General features: G+C 42.2%; 1 protein-coding gene across 1 annotated transcript; it reads right to left on the minus strand.

Annotated features, from left to right (window-relative positions):
- Positions 1 to 11,192: 11,192 nt before the first annotated feature.
- LOC144992310 (potassium voltage-gated channel subfamily A member 3-like) lies at positions 11,193 to 13,796 on the minus strand. The gene has a single exon (XM_078947999.1). The coding sequence runs from the start codon at positions 13,265 to 13,267 to the stop codon at positions 11,726 to 11,728; it is 1,542 nt and encodes a 513-aa protein (XP_078804125.1). The 5' UTR covers positions 13,268 to 13,796; the 3' UTR covers positions 11,193 to 11,725.
- Between the last annotated feature and the right edge of the window lie 2,017 nt (positions 13,797 to 15,813).

The following is a 15,813-nucleotide window of genomic DNA, read 5'->3' on the forward strand; positions in this document are numbered from 1 at the left end:
GCTGGTAGCAGTGACTGCAGACGGGGCTCCTGCTATGATCAATAGACAAACAGGTTTCATCACTCACTGTAAAGCTGACCCAGACTTTCCAAAATGTCTGCATTACTGCTGCTTCATTCACCAGTAGGCCTTAAGTGTAAAAGTGATTGGCTCTGGACACTAAGTTGGAGATATGTAGGAGGCATCTCATTCTGAAATCTCAGCCTCGTGATACAAACGGCTGATTTTTTATGAATTTTTAATTATCTGACTACAACGCAATCAACCACTTCCTGTTTGGCGGTGGCTTGCGCAGGCACCGTCAGGTGTATACCCATGAAACTCTAAACGATGAGAGAAAACCCTTCTGAGTATCTACTGTTGTAATTTTATGAACATCGGACAAAGCACAGAGAAAAAACAGGGCATAATGTGCCCCATGCAATAACTAGGTGGCGCTATAGAGCTCGTCCAAAGTTGTCATATCCATGGGTTCAGAATGGAAGCTTCATCATGTCCATTGAATTTCAGTGAGATTGGACAAGGAATGTGCACGTGAGAGCAACATTTATGCATGGTGAGACGCCCAACTCTTTGAATTGGTGCATAGTGCAATTAAGAATAAGTTAAAAATTAAGTTAACAACAACAACACACTATATACAGTAGAGTAAGGTGAAGTAAAGTGGGAGCACAGATGGGCTGGGATGGTGGGGCCTGTAAGTGTCACCGACAGTCCTTTGGTGGGCGGGGGGGTCACTTGGGGGAGTTGGGGTACTGTTCAGCAGGCTGACTGCAGTGGGGAAGAAGCTGTTCTTGTGGCGCGAGGTCCTGGTCCTGATGGACCGGAGCCTCTTGCCAGAAGGGAGGGGCCGAAAGAGATTATGTCCTGGATGAGATGGGTCCGCTACAATCCTGGCTGCCCGCCTCCAGCTCCTGGAGAGACGGGAGGTGGCAGCCGATCACCTTCTCTGCTGAGTGGATGACGCGTTGCAGCTTGGCCTTGTCTCTGGCCGTGGCCGCAGCGAACCAGACTGTGATGGAGGACGTGAGGGTGGATTCGATGATGGCATCGTAGAAGTCTACCAGCATCTTTTCAGGGAGGTGAAACTTCTTCAGCTGCCTCAGGAAGTACATCCTCTGCTGGACCTTCTTAGTGATGGAGCTGATGTTCTGCTCCCACTTGAGGTCCTGGCTGATGATGGTTCCCAGGAAGCAGAAGGACTCCACAGAGGTCACCAGGGAGTCACAGAGGATGACAGGGGGGAGGGGGGCTGGGGCCTTCCTGAAGTCCACTGTCATCTCCACTGTCTTCAGAGCATTAAGCTCCAGGTTGTAAGCGCTGCACTATGACACCAGCCTGGCTATTTAACTCCTGTAGGCCGACTCATCTCCGTCAGAGATGAGGCCGATGAGTGTGGTGTCGTCAGCAAACTTCAGGAGTTTGACAGACAGGTGACCAGCTGTGCAGCTGTTTGTGTACAGGGAGAGTAACAGGGGTGAAAGGACACAGCCCTGGGGGGATCCGGTGCTTGTGGTCCGAGTATCTGAGACGAGCTTCCCCAGCCTCACATACTGCTGTCTGTCCGTCAGGAAGTCTGTGATCCACCTGCAGGTGGAGTCAGGCACATTCATCTTGGAGAGTTTTTAATACTAAAGATGTATGAAAGACATACCGAAAAAATATGTCTTTCAGTGTTTAACTGGCTGTCTTTGGATTATGCATGCCTGAGTAATGACCATTCTTACTCCTCATCTCTCTGTTCACTGCTTGCTAATTTACATAGCAGGGGTCCCAGCAGGAGGGGGCGGGGTTGTAACACGACTCCTTCAGCAGAGCCAGGCTGAGAGAGGCTTTGACATGTAAGATGTTAGATGTTAGAATGCCAGATGTTAGAATGACCAGTTCATTTTATATCTATGAAAATATTCAGGGAGCTATGGGACATGTTCAGCTTTAGGTCTGTGAAAATTGGTGTCGATTGTTGAAACATAAGTTACCATAAAAAAATGTTTGTTTGGAGTCTAGACAGATTTAACACAGGTTTTTGGATGAAAAGGATTTTTTATAAATCATCTGTTACACTTTTAAGTCTGAAAAAAATATGGAAGGCAGCAAACACAGATCCCTACCGTTTTTAATTTTTTTGTGCTGATATTTGAAAGATAAGTTATGCAAAAAAATAGGTGTTTGCAGTTTTGCCTAAAAAGACGTTTTCGGACCTTTTTGGATGTAATGCTCTCTAAGATGTCACCTGTAACTTCAATCATTCTGAATTTTTTTAGGAAGCAGTAGCACATAAATGCCTATGAAAGTTGAATTCTTGGTGCTGATAACCTAAACAGAATTTATGCTAAAAATCTTTGTTCAGTCCAAAATTGCATAGGAAAAACACCGGTATGAAGTTTCTCGTAGACCCTATAGTGCTATCTATCAAAGTTGGAGATTTGTAAGAGGCATCTAACTCTGAAATCTCAGCTTCCTGAGACAAACGGCTGATTTGCTATGAAGCTTTGTTTTATGAGTAAGTGCAATTGACCACTTCCTGTTTGGGGGGGCCTTATGAAGGCACCGTCAGATGTACACCCATGAAATTTTAGATGATGAGAGAGGACCTTTCTGAATATCTCCAGTTTTAATTTCATGCACGTCGGACGAAGCGCAGAGAAAAGATAGGGAAGAATGCGACAAAAACTGTTTTTTTCAATAACTAGGTGGCGCTATGGAGCTCGTCCAGAATTGTCATATCCATGGGTTCAGAAAGGAAACCTCATCATATCCATTGAATTTCAGTGAGATTGGACAACGAATGTGCACGTGAGAGCAACTTTTGTGTGCATGGCGAGACGCCCAACTTCGCCGCTCTGTCACGACCACACCCCCGCATTGAAAGTTATGGCTTTTTATCAGAGTAAACTTCAATGGCTTTTCAACAGGTGGACATCATTTTGAGGTGTGTCGGCTCATCCTAATTGGAGCAGTGATGCTCCAAGTAAAACATGTCATTTCCTTTTGCCAGCAGGTGGCGCTACACCTGTTCTGGATTTTTCCACTTCTGATGTGGTCAGATTCAGACTACAATCATGCATATCAATTTTGGATCAGATTGGATTATGCATGGCTGAGTAATGGCCATTTTCCTTTTCATGGCGTGTTTTCGAAACGACCTCCAAGTTCGACGCGCCGCCACGGTCACAAACAACCGTAAAAACTTAAAAGCTTCGCAATTTAACATCGGACATGTGTTTAGTTTACAAAACCAAAGTTTGGAGTCATTACTCCAAAATCTCTAGGAGGAGTTCGTTCTAGAGCGAGGCCTGCAAATGTCCAAAATGAAGCAAAAATGACATATTGACCTCAATATATCAGACTTCCTGTGCGAGTGACAGGTGGGTCCTTTCAGACTTTTTTGTAGGTCTCCATCTGAAGAACATGCCCTGTAAAAATCAAGCTTGTACGTTAAAGCGTATGCGGGGCGTCGGGACAAAAGTCACTGTAGGTGGCGCTATCGAGCCGTTTTTGTGCGCCCATGCCAATCTCCTATAAAATACGAAATTTTTCGCGACTCTTGATGTGTGTGCCAAATTTGGTGAGTTTTGGGGTATGTTAAAGGCCTCAAAAAGGCGACTCTTCCGGTAGAATAATAATAATAATAATAATAAACATTCGAATTACAATAGGGTCCTTGCACTCCGTGCTCGGGCCCTAATAATAATCCGAGTAAATACAATAGGGTCCTTGCACTACGTGCTCGGGCCCTAATAATAATAATAATAAACCTAACAGATACAATAGGGTCCTTGCACTCCGTGCTCGGGCCCTAATTAAAGCTACAAGTAGCATTTAGCGGGCCCGAGCACGTGCGACCGCATGGCACGAGCGACCGCCCCGTGAGCAACGCCCTGCTCGAGCCATTCTCGTCGTTTTTTCTTGTCCATTCTGGAGCTCCAAGCTATTGTTAATACGACAGCAGCCTGGGGGGGGGGGGCTGTAATCTGTTGCCTTAAGGGACAAAGACTTTTGCATATAGCATGAAAAAAATTCAAGCAATGATGATAATTGCTATCACTGTCCCTAAGGATGAGAACAATAGAACTCATTCAATTTCCACTACAATGTCTAGATGAGTGTCAGCTATGTCTGATAACTTGGCCAATTAGCTGGACCGGGATCTTGCAAAGTGCAGGTGGTTAACGTCCAGTGTGATGAGTCTGTGGACGGCAACAGTACAGCATAGCTTTTGGTTTCCACAAGAGAAGAACTCCTGACACATCTGCCCTAACAGACAATTACAAGAGGAGTTGAAATGTATAACACGGTGAAGGAGTTTTTGTGCAGAAAAAGGTACAATTAGAAAAGCTGGTAGCAGTGACTGCAGATGGGACTCCTGCTATGATCAATAGACAAACAGGTTTCATCACTCACTGTAAAGCTGACCCAGACTTTCCAAAATGTCTGCATTACTGCTGCGTCATTCACCAGCAGGCCTTATGTGCAGAAGTGATTGGCTCTGGACATATAATGACTCTTATTCTGAAAATCGTAAACAACCTCAGCTGCAAAGCTAAACAGCACAGGATTTTTAAGGTGCTATTGGAGGAGATGTCTGTTGAATATGGTGAATATGAACATTGTGAATCTGAACTTGCATTCTTGACTGACATTACTGGAAAACTAAACCACTTGATCTGCGAGCTGCAAGACAATGGCAAAACTATTTTTTTTTGACCAGCCTGCCTGAGCCAGTGTTTTTCTTGTGGGGATCTTTTCTGCCAGGGCTTGTCAGCTTGGTCAGTGGATGTTGCTGCAGTTGTCTCCCTTGCTGGGACAGCTGGAGTTAAACACAGCAGCTCACGGCTCTGAAGTGGACCCCGTTGCTGTCCCAGTCTGGATGGGCACTGTGGCGATGTTCCAATGGCCAGGCTGGCTCCTGGTATAAAGAGATTCCCAAATACCATTTCCTAACCGCAGAGCCAAGGATGTGTTTACATGTTTAGGTCAAAAATGTGATGGACAGCTTCATGTTGTCTAAACATGCCACCCTGTTATTAATCCAGTTGATATGGTTCTCCATCTGTGTCTAGGTGATAGAAAAGCATTTTTTTTATATTTAGAGCTCTAAGCAAACAAACAGTTGTCTATATAAAAGAGCTTTTACAATTGTGCACTTTTAGCAGGTCTCTGAGTTCATGTGACCAATGTATGGTGGATTTTCACAGACCTTGTTTAAAACTGAAGGTGAGAGAGACTTAGAGAAATGGCTTCATTGTTCTGGAGTTCTTTGTTTCATCCACAGAAGAGTAGAATTGGTGATTGATTTTGAAAAGCTGCTGAAAAAAGTATCTTTTTCAAATTGCAATTTCTAACTTGGGTTTTACATTTTGTGTTCCATTTTTTGTGCTTTAATTGGGAAGCATTTGTTATTTGTTTGGTGTTTTTAAGGTTCTGCAAATATACACATCATTTTTTAGAGACATTTGTTATCAGTTGTGTTTGTTGATTTGTAGTTTAATTTCATTGGATGTATAGATGTCGTGTGGGGGGGAGGCTCGAGAGCAGGTAGGACCCAGGCGCAGAGACGGGAGGCAAACGGGTTCAGGGCAAGTGGGTTTATTTAACTAACAAAAAGCGCTGCAGAGCAGGATGACAAAACTAAAAACAAAAACTTACTGTGGCATGGCAAGGGACATGGACGCCAGACAAGAAGACGTGATCAACATGAGCAGAAGTTAATGGACCAGCACAGGAGGAAGGCAGAGACAAGACTTATATACAGACAGGGCAGACAAGACACAGGTGAACACGATTAGGGCAGATGGGGACCAAAGGAAGTAAAACTCAAGAAACATGACAAGACAGGAAACCTTTCAAAATAAAACAGGAAACAGAACCAAACAAGACAGAACAAGAACTAAAGCGAAAAAAAAGACAACAAACTGAAACCATGACAATAGAAAGGAAAAGAAGTTCAAACATTGATTATAAAAAAGGATATAAGAGATAAAAAAAAAGAAAAAGGAAAAGAAAAAAGATAAAATATTGATTTAATTGCATTTTGAATGAATAAAAAACAATGATTAATAGAATCAGAATCAGAATCAGGAATCAGAAAAAGTTTTATTGCCAGGTTCAGTAGAGCGCACTTTACAAAACGAGGAATTTGACTTGGTGTATAGTGCAATTAAGAATAAGTTAAAAATTAAGTTAACAACAACAACACACTATATACAGTAGAGTAAGGTGAATTAAAGTGGGAGCACAGATGGGCTGGGATGGTGGGGCCTGTAAGTGGCACCGACAGTCCTTTGGTGGGCGGGGGGGGAGGGGGGGGTCACCTGGGGGAGTTGGGGTTCTGTTCAGCAGGCTGGCTGCAGTGGGGAAGAAGCTGTTCTTGTGGCGCGAGGTCCTGGTCCTTATGGACCGGAGCCTCTTGCCAGAAGGGAGGGGCCGAAAGAGATTATGTCCTGGATGAGAGGGGTTGGCTACAATCCTGGCTGCCCGCCTCCAGGTCCTGGAGATGTGCAGCTCCTGGAGAGACTGGAGGTGGCAGCCGATCACCTTCTCTGCTGAGTGGATGACGCGTTGCAGCTTGGCCTTGTCTCTGGCCGTGGCCGCAGCGAACCAGACTGTGATGGAGGACGTGAGGGTGGATTCGATGATGGCGGTGTAAAAGTCTACCAGCATCTTTTCAGGGAGGTGAAACTTCTTCAGCTGCCTCAGGAAGTACATCCTCTGCTGGACCTTCTTAGTGATGGAGCTGATGTTCTGCTCCCACTTGAGGTCCTGGCTGATGATGGTTCCCAGGAAGCAGAAGGACTCCACAGAGGTCACCGGGGAGTCACAGAGGATGACAGGGGGGAGGGGGGCTGGGGCCTTCCTGAAATCCACTGTCATCTCCACTGTCTTCAGAGCATTAAGCTCCAGGTTGTTAGCGCTGCACTATGACACCAGCCTGGCTATTTCACTCCTGTAGGCCGACTCATCTCCGTCAGAGATGAGGCCGATGAGTGTGGTGTCGTCAGCAAACTTCAGGAGTTTGACAGACAGGTGACCAGCTGTGCAGCTGTTTGTGTACAGGGAGAGTAACAGGGGTGAAAGGACACAGCCCTGGGGGGATCCGGTGCTTGTGGTCCGAGTATCTGAGACGAGCTTCCCCAGCCTCACATACTGCTGTCTGTCCGTCAGGAAGTCTGTGATCCACCTGCAGGTGGAGTCAGGCACATTCATCTTGGAGAGTTTTTAATACTAAAGATGTATGAAAGACATACCGAAAAAATATGTCTTTCAGTGTTTAACTGGCTGTCTTTGGATTATGCATGCCTGAGTAATGGCCATTCTTACTTCTCATCTCTCTGTTCACTGCTTGCTAATTTACATAGCAGGGGTCCCAGCAGGAGGGGGCGGGGTTGTAACACGACTCCTTCAGCAGAGCCAGGCTGAGAGAGGCTTTGACATGTAAGATGTTAGATGTTAGAATGCCAGATGTTAGAATGACCAGTTCATTTTATATCTATGAAAATATTCAGGTAGCTATGGGACATGTTTAGCTATAGGTCTGTGAAAATTGGTGTCGATTGTTGAAACATAAGTTACCATAAAAAAATGTTTGTTTGGAGTCTAGACAGATTTAACACAGGTTTTTGGATGAAAAAGGATTTTTTATAAATCATCTGTTACACTTTTAAGTCTGAAAAAAATATGGAAGGCAGCAAACACAGATCCCTACCGTTTTTAATTTTTTTGTGCTGATATTTGAAAGATAAGTTATGCAAAAAAATAGGTGTTTGCAGTTTTGCCTAAAAAGACGTTTTCGGACCTTTTTGGATGTAATGCTCTCTAAGATGTCACCTGTAACTTCAATAATTCTGAATTTTTTTAGGAAGCAGTAGCACATAAATGCCTATGAAAGTTGAATTCTTGGTGCTGATAACCTAAACAGAATTTATGCTAAAAATCTTTGTTCAGTCCAAAATTTCATTAAAAAAATCAAGTGATGAAGTTTCTCGTAGACCCTATAGTGTTACATATCAAAGCTGGAGGTTATTAAAGGCATCTAATTCTGAAATCTCAGCTTCCTGAGACAAACGGCTGATTTATAATAAATTTCTATTATTTGGGTGCACATAATCGACCACTTCCTGTTACGCAGGCACCGTCAGGTGTACACCCATGAAACTTTACATGATGAGAGAGGACCCTTCTGAGTATCTCCAGTTTTAATTTCATGCACATCGGACAAAGCAAAGAGAAAATACAGGGCAGAATGTGCCCCATGCAATAACTAGGTGGCGCTATAGAGCTCGTCCAAGATTGTCATATCCATGGGTTCAGAATAGAAGCTTCATCATATCCATTGAATTTCAGTGAGATTGGACAAGGAATGTGCACGTGAGAGCAACTTTTGTGTGCATAGCGAGATGCCCAACTTTGCCGCTCTGTCACGACCACACCCCCGCATTGAAAGTTATGGTTTTTTGTCAGAGTAAACTTCAATGGCTTTTCAACAGGTGGACGTCATTTTCAGGTGTGTCGGCTCATCCTACTCGGAGCAGTGATGCTCCAAGTAAAACATGTCATTTCCTCTTGCCAGCAGGTGGCGCTACACTTTTCCAGATTTTTTCACTGCAGATGTGTTCAGAGTCAGACTACAATCATGCACATCAATTTTGGATCAGATTGGATTATGCATGGCTGAGTAATGGCCATTTTTCTTTTCATGGCGTGTTTTCGAAACGACCTCCAATTTTGACGCGCCGCCATGGTCACAAACATCCATAAAAACTTAAAAGCTTTGCAATTTAACATCGGACATGTGTTTAGTTTACAAAACCAAAGTTTGGAGTCATTATTCATAAATCTCTAGGAGGAGTTCGTTCTAGAACGAGGCCTACAAATGTCCAAAATAGAGCAAAAATGACATATTGACACCAATATAGCAGACTTCCTGTGCGACTGACAGCTTGGTACCAAGAGACTTTTTTGTAGGTTTCCATCTGATGAACATGTCCTGTAAAAATCAAGCTTGTATGTTAAAGCATATGCAGGGGCTCGGGACAAATGTCACTGTAGGTGGCGCTGTCGAGCCGTTTTTGTGCGCCCATGCCAATCTCCTGTAAAATACGAAATTTTTCGCGACTCCTGATGTGTGTGCCAAATTTGGTGAGTTTTGGGGTATGTTAAAGGCCTCAAAAAGGCGACTCTTCCGTCGGAAGAAAAAGAATAATAATAATAATAACTCTAACAGATACAATAGGGTCCTTGCACTCCGTGCTCGGGCCCTAATAATCCGAGTAAATACAATAGGGTCCTTGCACTCCGTGCTCGGGCCCTAAAAATCAGTTAACCCATTTTAAACACTGATATGGCACTTTTCCACTTTAATGTAACTATTTAGGTGGCCATTTATTGGATGGATAGAGAGTTTAACTGTCATTTACTACAAGATTTTACTTATACCCACTCCTTTTCGAGCAGATTGTTTTGTTTTGTCTATTTTCAACTCGTGTGTTTATTTTCATTTTTTGTTTTAAAAAAACATAAGGGAGAGCCACAGAGAATAAAACTTAACTCTCGTTCATTGTTTAATTGGAGAGTTTATGAAACTTTTTTTGTGATTAATGGATTGTATACAATTGCAAATGTTGTTTTTTTTTATTTATTCTGGTAATTTAAAGAAAGAACATGGGAGTCTTTTGCCTTAAATGTTTCATTTTACAGAAAAACTCTGCTTTTTTCTGCATAGTAACCTTGATATGATTTGTTGTTCAAAGTCATGCAAGATAAGTAAAGATCCCTACCAGCCCCTGGCTTTACTTCAGGTGCTGTAATTCCCTTTGTCCCGCTGGAAATAAATCTCTTAGGTTAAACTAAAAGTGTCAAGGTAAAATTTATGGGACTCGCGTCTTCAGTATGCACAATCACCGAAGGCCCTGTTTGCTGGTTCAAGGATAAAACACTATTCGCAAATTTGTTAATTGCTAACTTAATATTTTCGCTCTTCCTCTTGTTTTTGAAATAAAACAGTATATTTGAGGCTATTTAAGCCTTTTTGACTTCCATCAAATGACAGATGGGGTAATCAACATCTGTTTATAAATATAGCATACACAATACAGATATCATAACTCTCCAAAACTCTAGTGATAGTGTTTTTTTTTCACATGATCATTCTCTAATTTTATGAATTATTGTGTGCAAAACAGTAATACGATTTTTATCCACTAGATGACAGTAAAGAGTTATTTATAAAAATAACTCTTCTGAGCTGGTGAACCAAGCAGAACCACTACAGTTCAAACCACAAACATCTGGACAGTGTAATATAGCACAAGGTGGGATAAGACTAAAATACAATTGTGAGACGAAGTATACAGTTAATGATTGGTAAAATAATTTTTAAACAAATAATTGTATATTTTTAATTAGATTTTCAAAGTTCCATGCCAAAGCAAATCGATTACTTTGAAAATAAAAGTAAATTAATGAGTTAAATAACACTAGAACTACGACATAGCTTCAATTAAAAATTAGGAAAAAGTAGAGTTTATAGTCATTTTTGTGCACAGTGTATAAGCCTTCCTTTTAAAAGTTGCTGTTTTTTGTTTCATCAGTTGTTTAGCTTTAAAGCTTATGTGAAAATATTTGTTGGCGTTGATGGAAAGGTATCTGACGTCACAGCCAGTTGGTATGCCAACTCAGAGAATGATGCCTTCATGAGAAGAACAGAAATTAGGTTGCAGGGAACAATCTTAGTAGCAAGTTGTAGCAAGTGATCATATCTTCCCATCACTGAGAGGTTCAGGCAGATGTATTCAAAAAAGCAAACAAATAAAAAAGAGAAAGAAGAAAAAAAAGAAAAAGAAAAACAACTTTGAAAACTTCCTATGTGTCCAACAAATATCCAATGTTGGACATGTCTCCCCCAAGCACCCTCCTCTATTTCAATGACAAGATCGCGCATCAGCTGGAAAGTCTTTGGAGAAGTGCAAAACAGTGCCATGGTAACATTAGACGGGGTTGCTCAGGAAACCACCGTTGCCATGGAGACTGCATCACAAGGCGGGTTCAATAGAGGGCGGGTACCTGCTGTACCCCCCCCCCCCCTTCATCCACGCTTCCTTTAATGTTGTCATCAATGTGCATGTGACCTCAGACACGCAACCATCATAACCCATTTTTCACGGCTTTGAACAGAACACTCGAGACCGCGTGAATTGGGATTTAGTCTTTCTTAGTTTTTAATTCATTCTGGTTTTATAGTGAGACATTTCTCAAAATACAACTTTACGAAAAAAGCGCGAATTTTCCTAAACTTCCCTGCGTCGCCTCTCATCAGCGCATTACGGATTACAGATTGTGATATTAAATATAACCTATACAGACATTCGGTTATATCCATTACCATAGTTTAGGGATTACATTTTACTCGACAACGAAACTGATTTTTCCATGAAACACAGAGCGTATTTTTTCTGTATGGTTTCATGAACACCAACAAAATTCTGCAAGAAGACGTCAAGATATGTAGGCTTTGCATGACGCGGTTCACTGGAGAATGTCTGTTTTAACAATGCACGTTTGAAACAGTTATAATAACAAATTTCCATAATATTTTAATAATACAATTATATTGCATTGTTCAAACGGACATCAGCACCCACAGATATGGACTGACACATCACATGGCTACATAGAAAAACACTGTAGCTACAAGCCTACTGTTTCATCATGATTGATGAGGCTCATTTTACACGTCAGTGAAGATTTTTTTTATGTTCACGCAGTTCTGATTGTTTTCAGTGGTAAAATTGGTCCGTTTGAAGTTAATGCCTTCCTCTATCATCATGTAGTCTGACTTGGTGAGAGAGGAGGAGCTGCAAGACCTTCTCAGCTCCTCAGAAGGGAGGTTCTCGCAGCTACCTGTGTTCAAGTACTGTTGATGCTCTTCTCCGTCTGTCTCTCTGTGATAAAAGTAGTTGAAGTTGGACACAATCACTGGTACTGGTAAGGCAATGGTCAGCACGCCCGCTATTGCGCAAAGTGACCCCACTATTTTGCCACCAATAGTCACGGGATGCATGTCCCCATATCCAACTGTAGTCATGGTGACAACTGCCCACCAAAATGCATCTGGGATGCTGGTGAAGCTGGATGCGGGGTCGTCCGCTTCTGCGAAGTAAACTGCGCTGGAGAAGAGGATGACTCCGATGAAAAGGAAAAATATAAGCAAGCCCAGCTCCCTCATGCTGGCTTTAAGGGTCTGTCCCAAAATCTGAAGTCCTTTGGAGTGTCTGGAAAGCTTAAAAATACGAAACACTCTGACTAGTCTGATCACCCTCAGGATGGCGAGAGACATTGCCTGTTGGCTGCTGTTGGTTTGCCTCTCGGCCAACTCTGTCCCCAGTGTGATGAAGTAAGGGATTATAGCCACAATGTCAATAATATTCATAATGTTTTTGGAGAAAGTAGTTTTGCTGGGGCAGGCAAAGAATCTGACCAGCAACTCAAAGGAGAACCAAATGATGCAGAGCGTTTCTATGACAAAGAAGGGATCTGTGAACGGGCTTGACACGTAAGAAATTGTGCCATTGACAGTGATTGTCACCGTGGCCGTGTCCTTTTCGTCACGAAATTCCGGCAAAGTCTCCATGCAAAAAATGACTATTGAAATTAAAATAACCAGAACCGACACGATAGCTATTCCCCTCGCTGGCCCGGAACTTTCAGGATACTCAAACAGAAGCCAAGCCTGTTTTTGGAAATCATTTTTGGGCAGCACGCGCTCTTCTTCCTTTATAAAGCCTTCATCCTCTCGAAATTTCTGCATGGCCTCCTCCCCCAGCTGATAAAACCTGATTTCCTCTGAGAAAATATCAATTGGCACGTTGACAGGTCTCCGGATGCGCCCTCCTGACTGGTAATAATACAGGATAGCGTCAAAGCTTGGTCTGTTCCTGTCAAAGAAATACTCGTTCCGAAGTGGGTCAAAGTAGCGCATCCTTTTCCTGGGGTCCCCCAGCAGCGTGTCTGGGAACTGGTTAAAAGTTTTCAGTTGCGTTTCAAAACGCAACCCTGAAATGTTGATGACCACTCTCTCGCAGCATCCCTGGCGGCTGCGCTCCAATCGATCCACCGACAGGTGCGGCGCAACCAGCACGGCGGACTCTTCCAGCATGTTTTCCACCGTCATGGTGCCCTTCTCCACTTCGCCATAACCTGTGGTTTTAGTCACGTTCCTGTCCCCGAGCCGGGCAGGAGGAGACAACTGGCTGGAGGTCTGCTCATCCATACAGGTGGTTCGTGCGGGAGGCAGCAGTGCGCTGCGCCACTCCCAGCCAAAGCTGACAGCTTTGGAGAGCTGAGGCGGGCGCAGCTCACATCTCGAGCATCACCTGTCTCTGCGCGGTTGTGCGCACGCTGAAGCGCTGCTCTGCGTGTCTCTCACGCTCACTCCCACCCGCCCACGGCGCGCATATGTCTGACATACGTCCACCACCCGCCTTAGTCGGAAATTAACTTGAGATTAACGTAGCGTACAAACACTTGATGGAATCAGATCCGCACCAAGATCTGCTCTCGCGCCGTGACCCCACGTGGTGGCGCGTCATCGTTTTTTTGTGAAAGAGATAACAGAACCATCTTCAAATGCAATGCGTGAATCCAACAGGCGTCACTTTACGGTACGGGAAGGCACCGCACATGAAGGGATGTCAGCACACTTTATGCTCGAGTTATTTCTTTCCAGAAAAGAATAAATATAATAAAAACTTTTGTATCAACTCTCTGTGGAAGATGACCCCGAATTCTGAATAACTTAGTGTTCAAAAGCAATGAGCAGAATAATAACAAGGTCCATTATTTTTGTCTTCTTTTTTTTCTGTTGAGGGGCTGTTGCTCTCCATGGTGCTGAAAACAAGCACTCCCCAGTCTGCAAATCAATGCGTGCGCACCTTCTTCTTGTTTGTGTCTATCGAGAAATCCCCCCAAACTAAACAAACAGTCGTCCAGGAATACACAAAGAAACGAATTATGATAATTATCATGAACAGAAAAATAGCAATAATCAAAATAAAACAACAGAAATAAGAATAATAAGAGTGACCGCATTTCAATTAATTAGAAAACGTGATTTATACTGACAGACTTTAGACAGCTTCATTACTGTCTGCTTTGAACGGCAGCTTTACAAGTAAAACCTACACTAAGCCAGACATTGCATTCTTGCCTCCCTAGTGTCAGTCTGTTTATTGTCAATAAAACTTAATGAAGAAAAAAAAAGGTTTTTCATCTCTTAACATGTTACTATGTCATGCTCCACTATCAACAGGCTTACCTCAAAGCGCAGGAGAAAGAAGTAATTACATAATAACACTCCACCGAACTCTTTTGGGCAGACTGTAACAGTTTTTAGTTTACTTTCAAGAAAAGATTAGCAAAATGATCAGCAAAAAAGTTAAAGCTCTGTTTCTTGTTTCATGTCTTACTATGTTATTATTCACAGCAAGTACATTAAACAATGACCTACCCAAAGTCAGAATTTCAAACTGTGGGATGGTAACTACAAAAAAGAAGTGAAAACAAGATGCATAAATACAAAAAAAATCCCTATACAAGGCCACAGTTCATGCTCAAAGCTGTAGTCATCTTTGTTCGAAGCAAACAGTTAAATTTAGCTTGGTTAGAGCTGAATTTGATCATGTTCTCTACATCTTAGTTTGACGTAATTATTCACTATTACAAAGGGAAAATGGATTAGAGTCTCCAACATGGTCATAATTTATGCATTTTTTACTTTAAAAAGATGGAGAAGGACACTTAACCTTCTTCATATCTGCATTTTTTTAACTTTTGGTTTACTTGTTACTTTTTGTACACACACACACCACACACACACACATATAATGGTGTGATAAAGATGTAAAATATTAAACACATTATTTTTGATTAAACCAGATTTTCATGTTTTTGCAATTTACTTAGATATATTTAGTTGTGCTCTTCTAAAGTGTGCCCCTGTAGGTCCCTAGATTACTTACTTATGAATAAATAAAGCAAATGCTCAATATTGAATACGTTTTTTTGCACAAATAGAGAAAAAAAGTGAAGAAATGCAGATATGAAGAAGGCTTTAGTGTTTTTTCCATTTTTCTTATACAAGAGATGCATAGATTATGACCATGGAGACTCTAGTCCATTTTTCATTTTTAATAGAAAATACACTAAACGTCAAACTTATTGCACTTCTAAATGGATTAATTTTCACACATCAACATGTAACCTGTCAGTTGGAAATCCAATCAAACATCCGCTCCTAAACTACAAGCCTAACTCTTACAAAATGACAGCTGAAAGGACTGGAGTTTTCCTCATTTCAAGATTTTTAAAATGGTTGTTTCTCACCCTTGAACTCTTGCATTGGATTTTTTAGGCAGACACCTTACCTGTCATGAAAATGTCACTTTTTGTAGGAGTGCAGACAAACTGACTAACAAGGACGGAATTGTGGGGTCAATATTTTTCCCAAGGACACTTCAGCATATGGCAGAGTGAGTGATTCTACCACCAATCTTCCAGAAATGAAGGACTGGTGGAAGATTAATGGAGGACAGGGGATCATCCAACTGTGTTACAGCTGCTCTGGTGTCAGCTCTCCAGCTTCTCACATGGAAAAGAGGACAAGATCATAGCCTTCCTGTTGAGGTTCAGTCTTTTCTTTAAATGTCAGAGTGAGTGAGAAACTATTTTGGTTGTGGAATGAGTAAAAATAGAAAACAAGTGGAAAAAAAACAAATGCACAAAACAATACATACAGTGTATTAGATTAGCTCTGAACAT

This window comes from Oryzias latipes, chromosome 5 (assembly GCF_053564925.1).
Source record: "Oryzias latipes strain Hd-rR chromosome 5, Olatipes_Hd-rR_3.1".
NCBI classification, from domain to species: Eukaryota; Metazoa; Chordata; class Actinopteri; order Beloniformes; family Adrianichthyidae; genus Oryzias; species Oryzias latipes.

Coding starts and splice junctions, on each gene's coding strand:
- LOC144992310 (XM_078947999.1), bottom strand. CDS start 13,267: ATGGATGAGCAGACCTCCAGCCAGTTGTCTCCTCCTGCCCGGCTCGGG.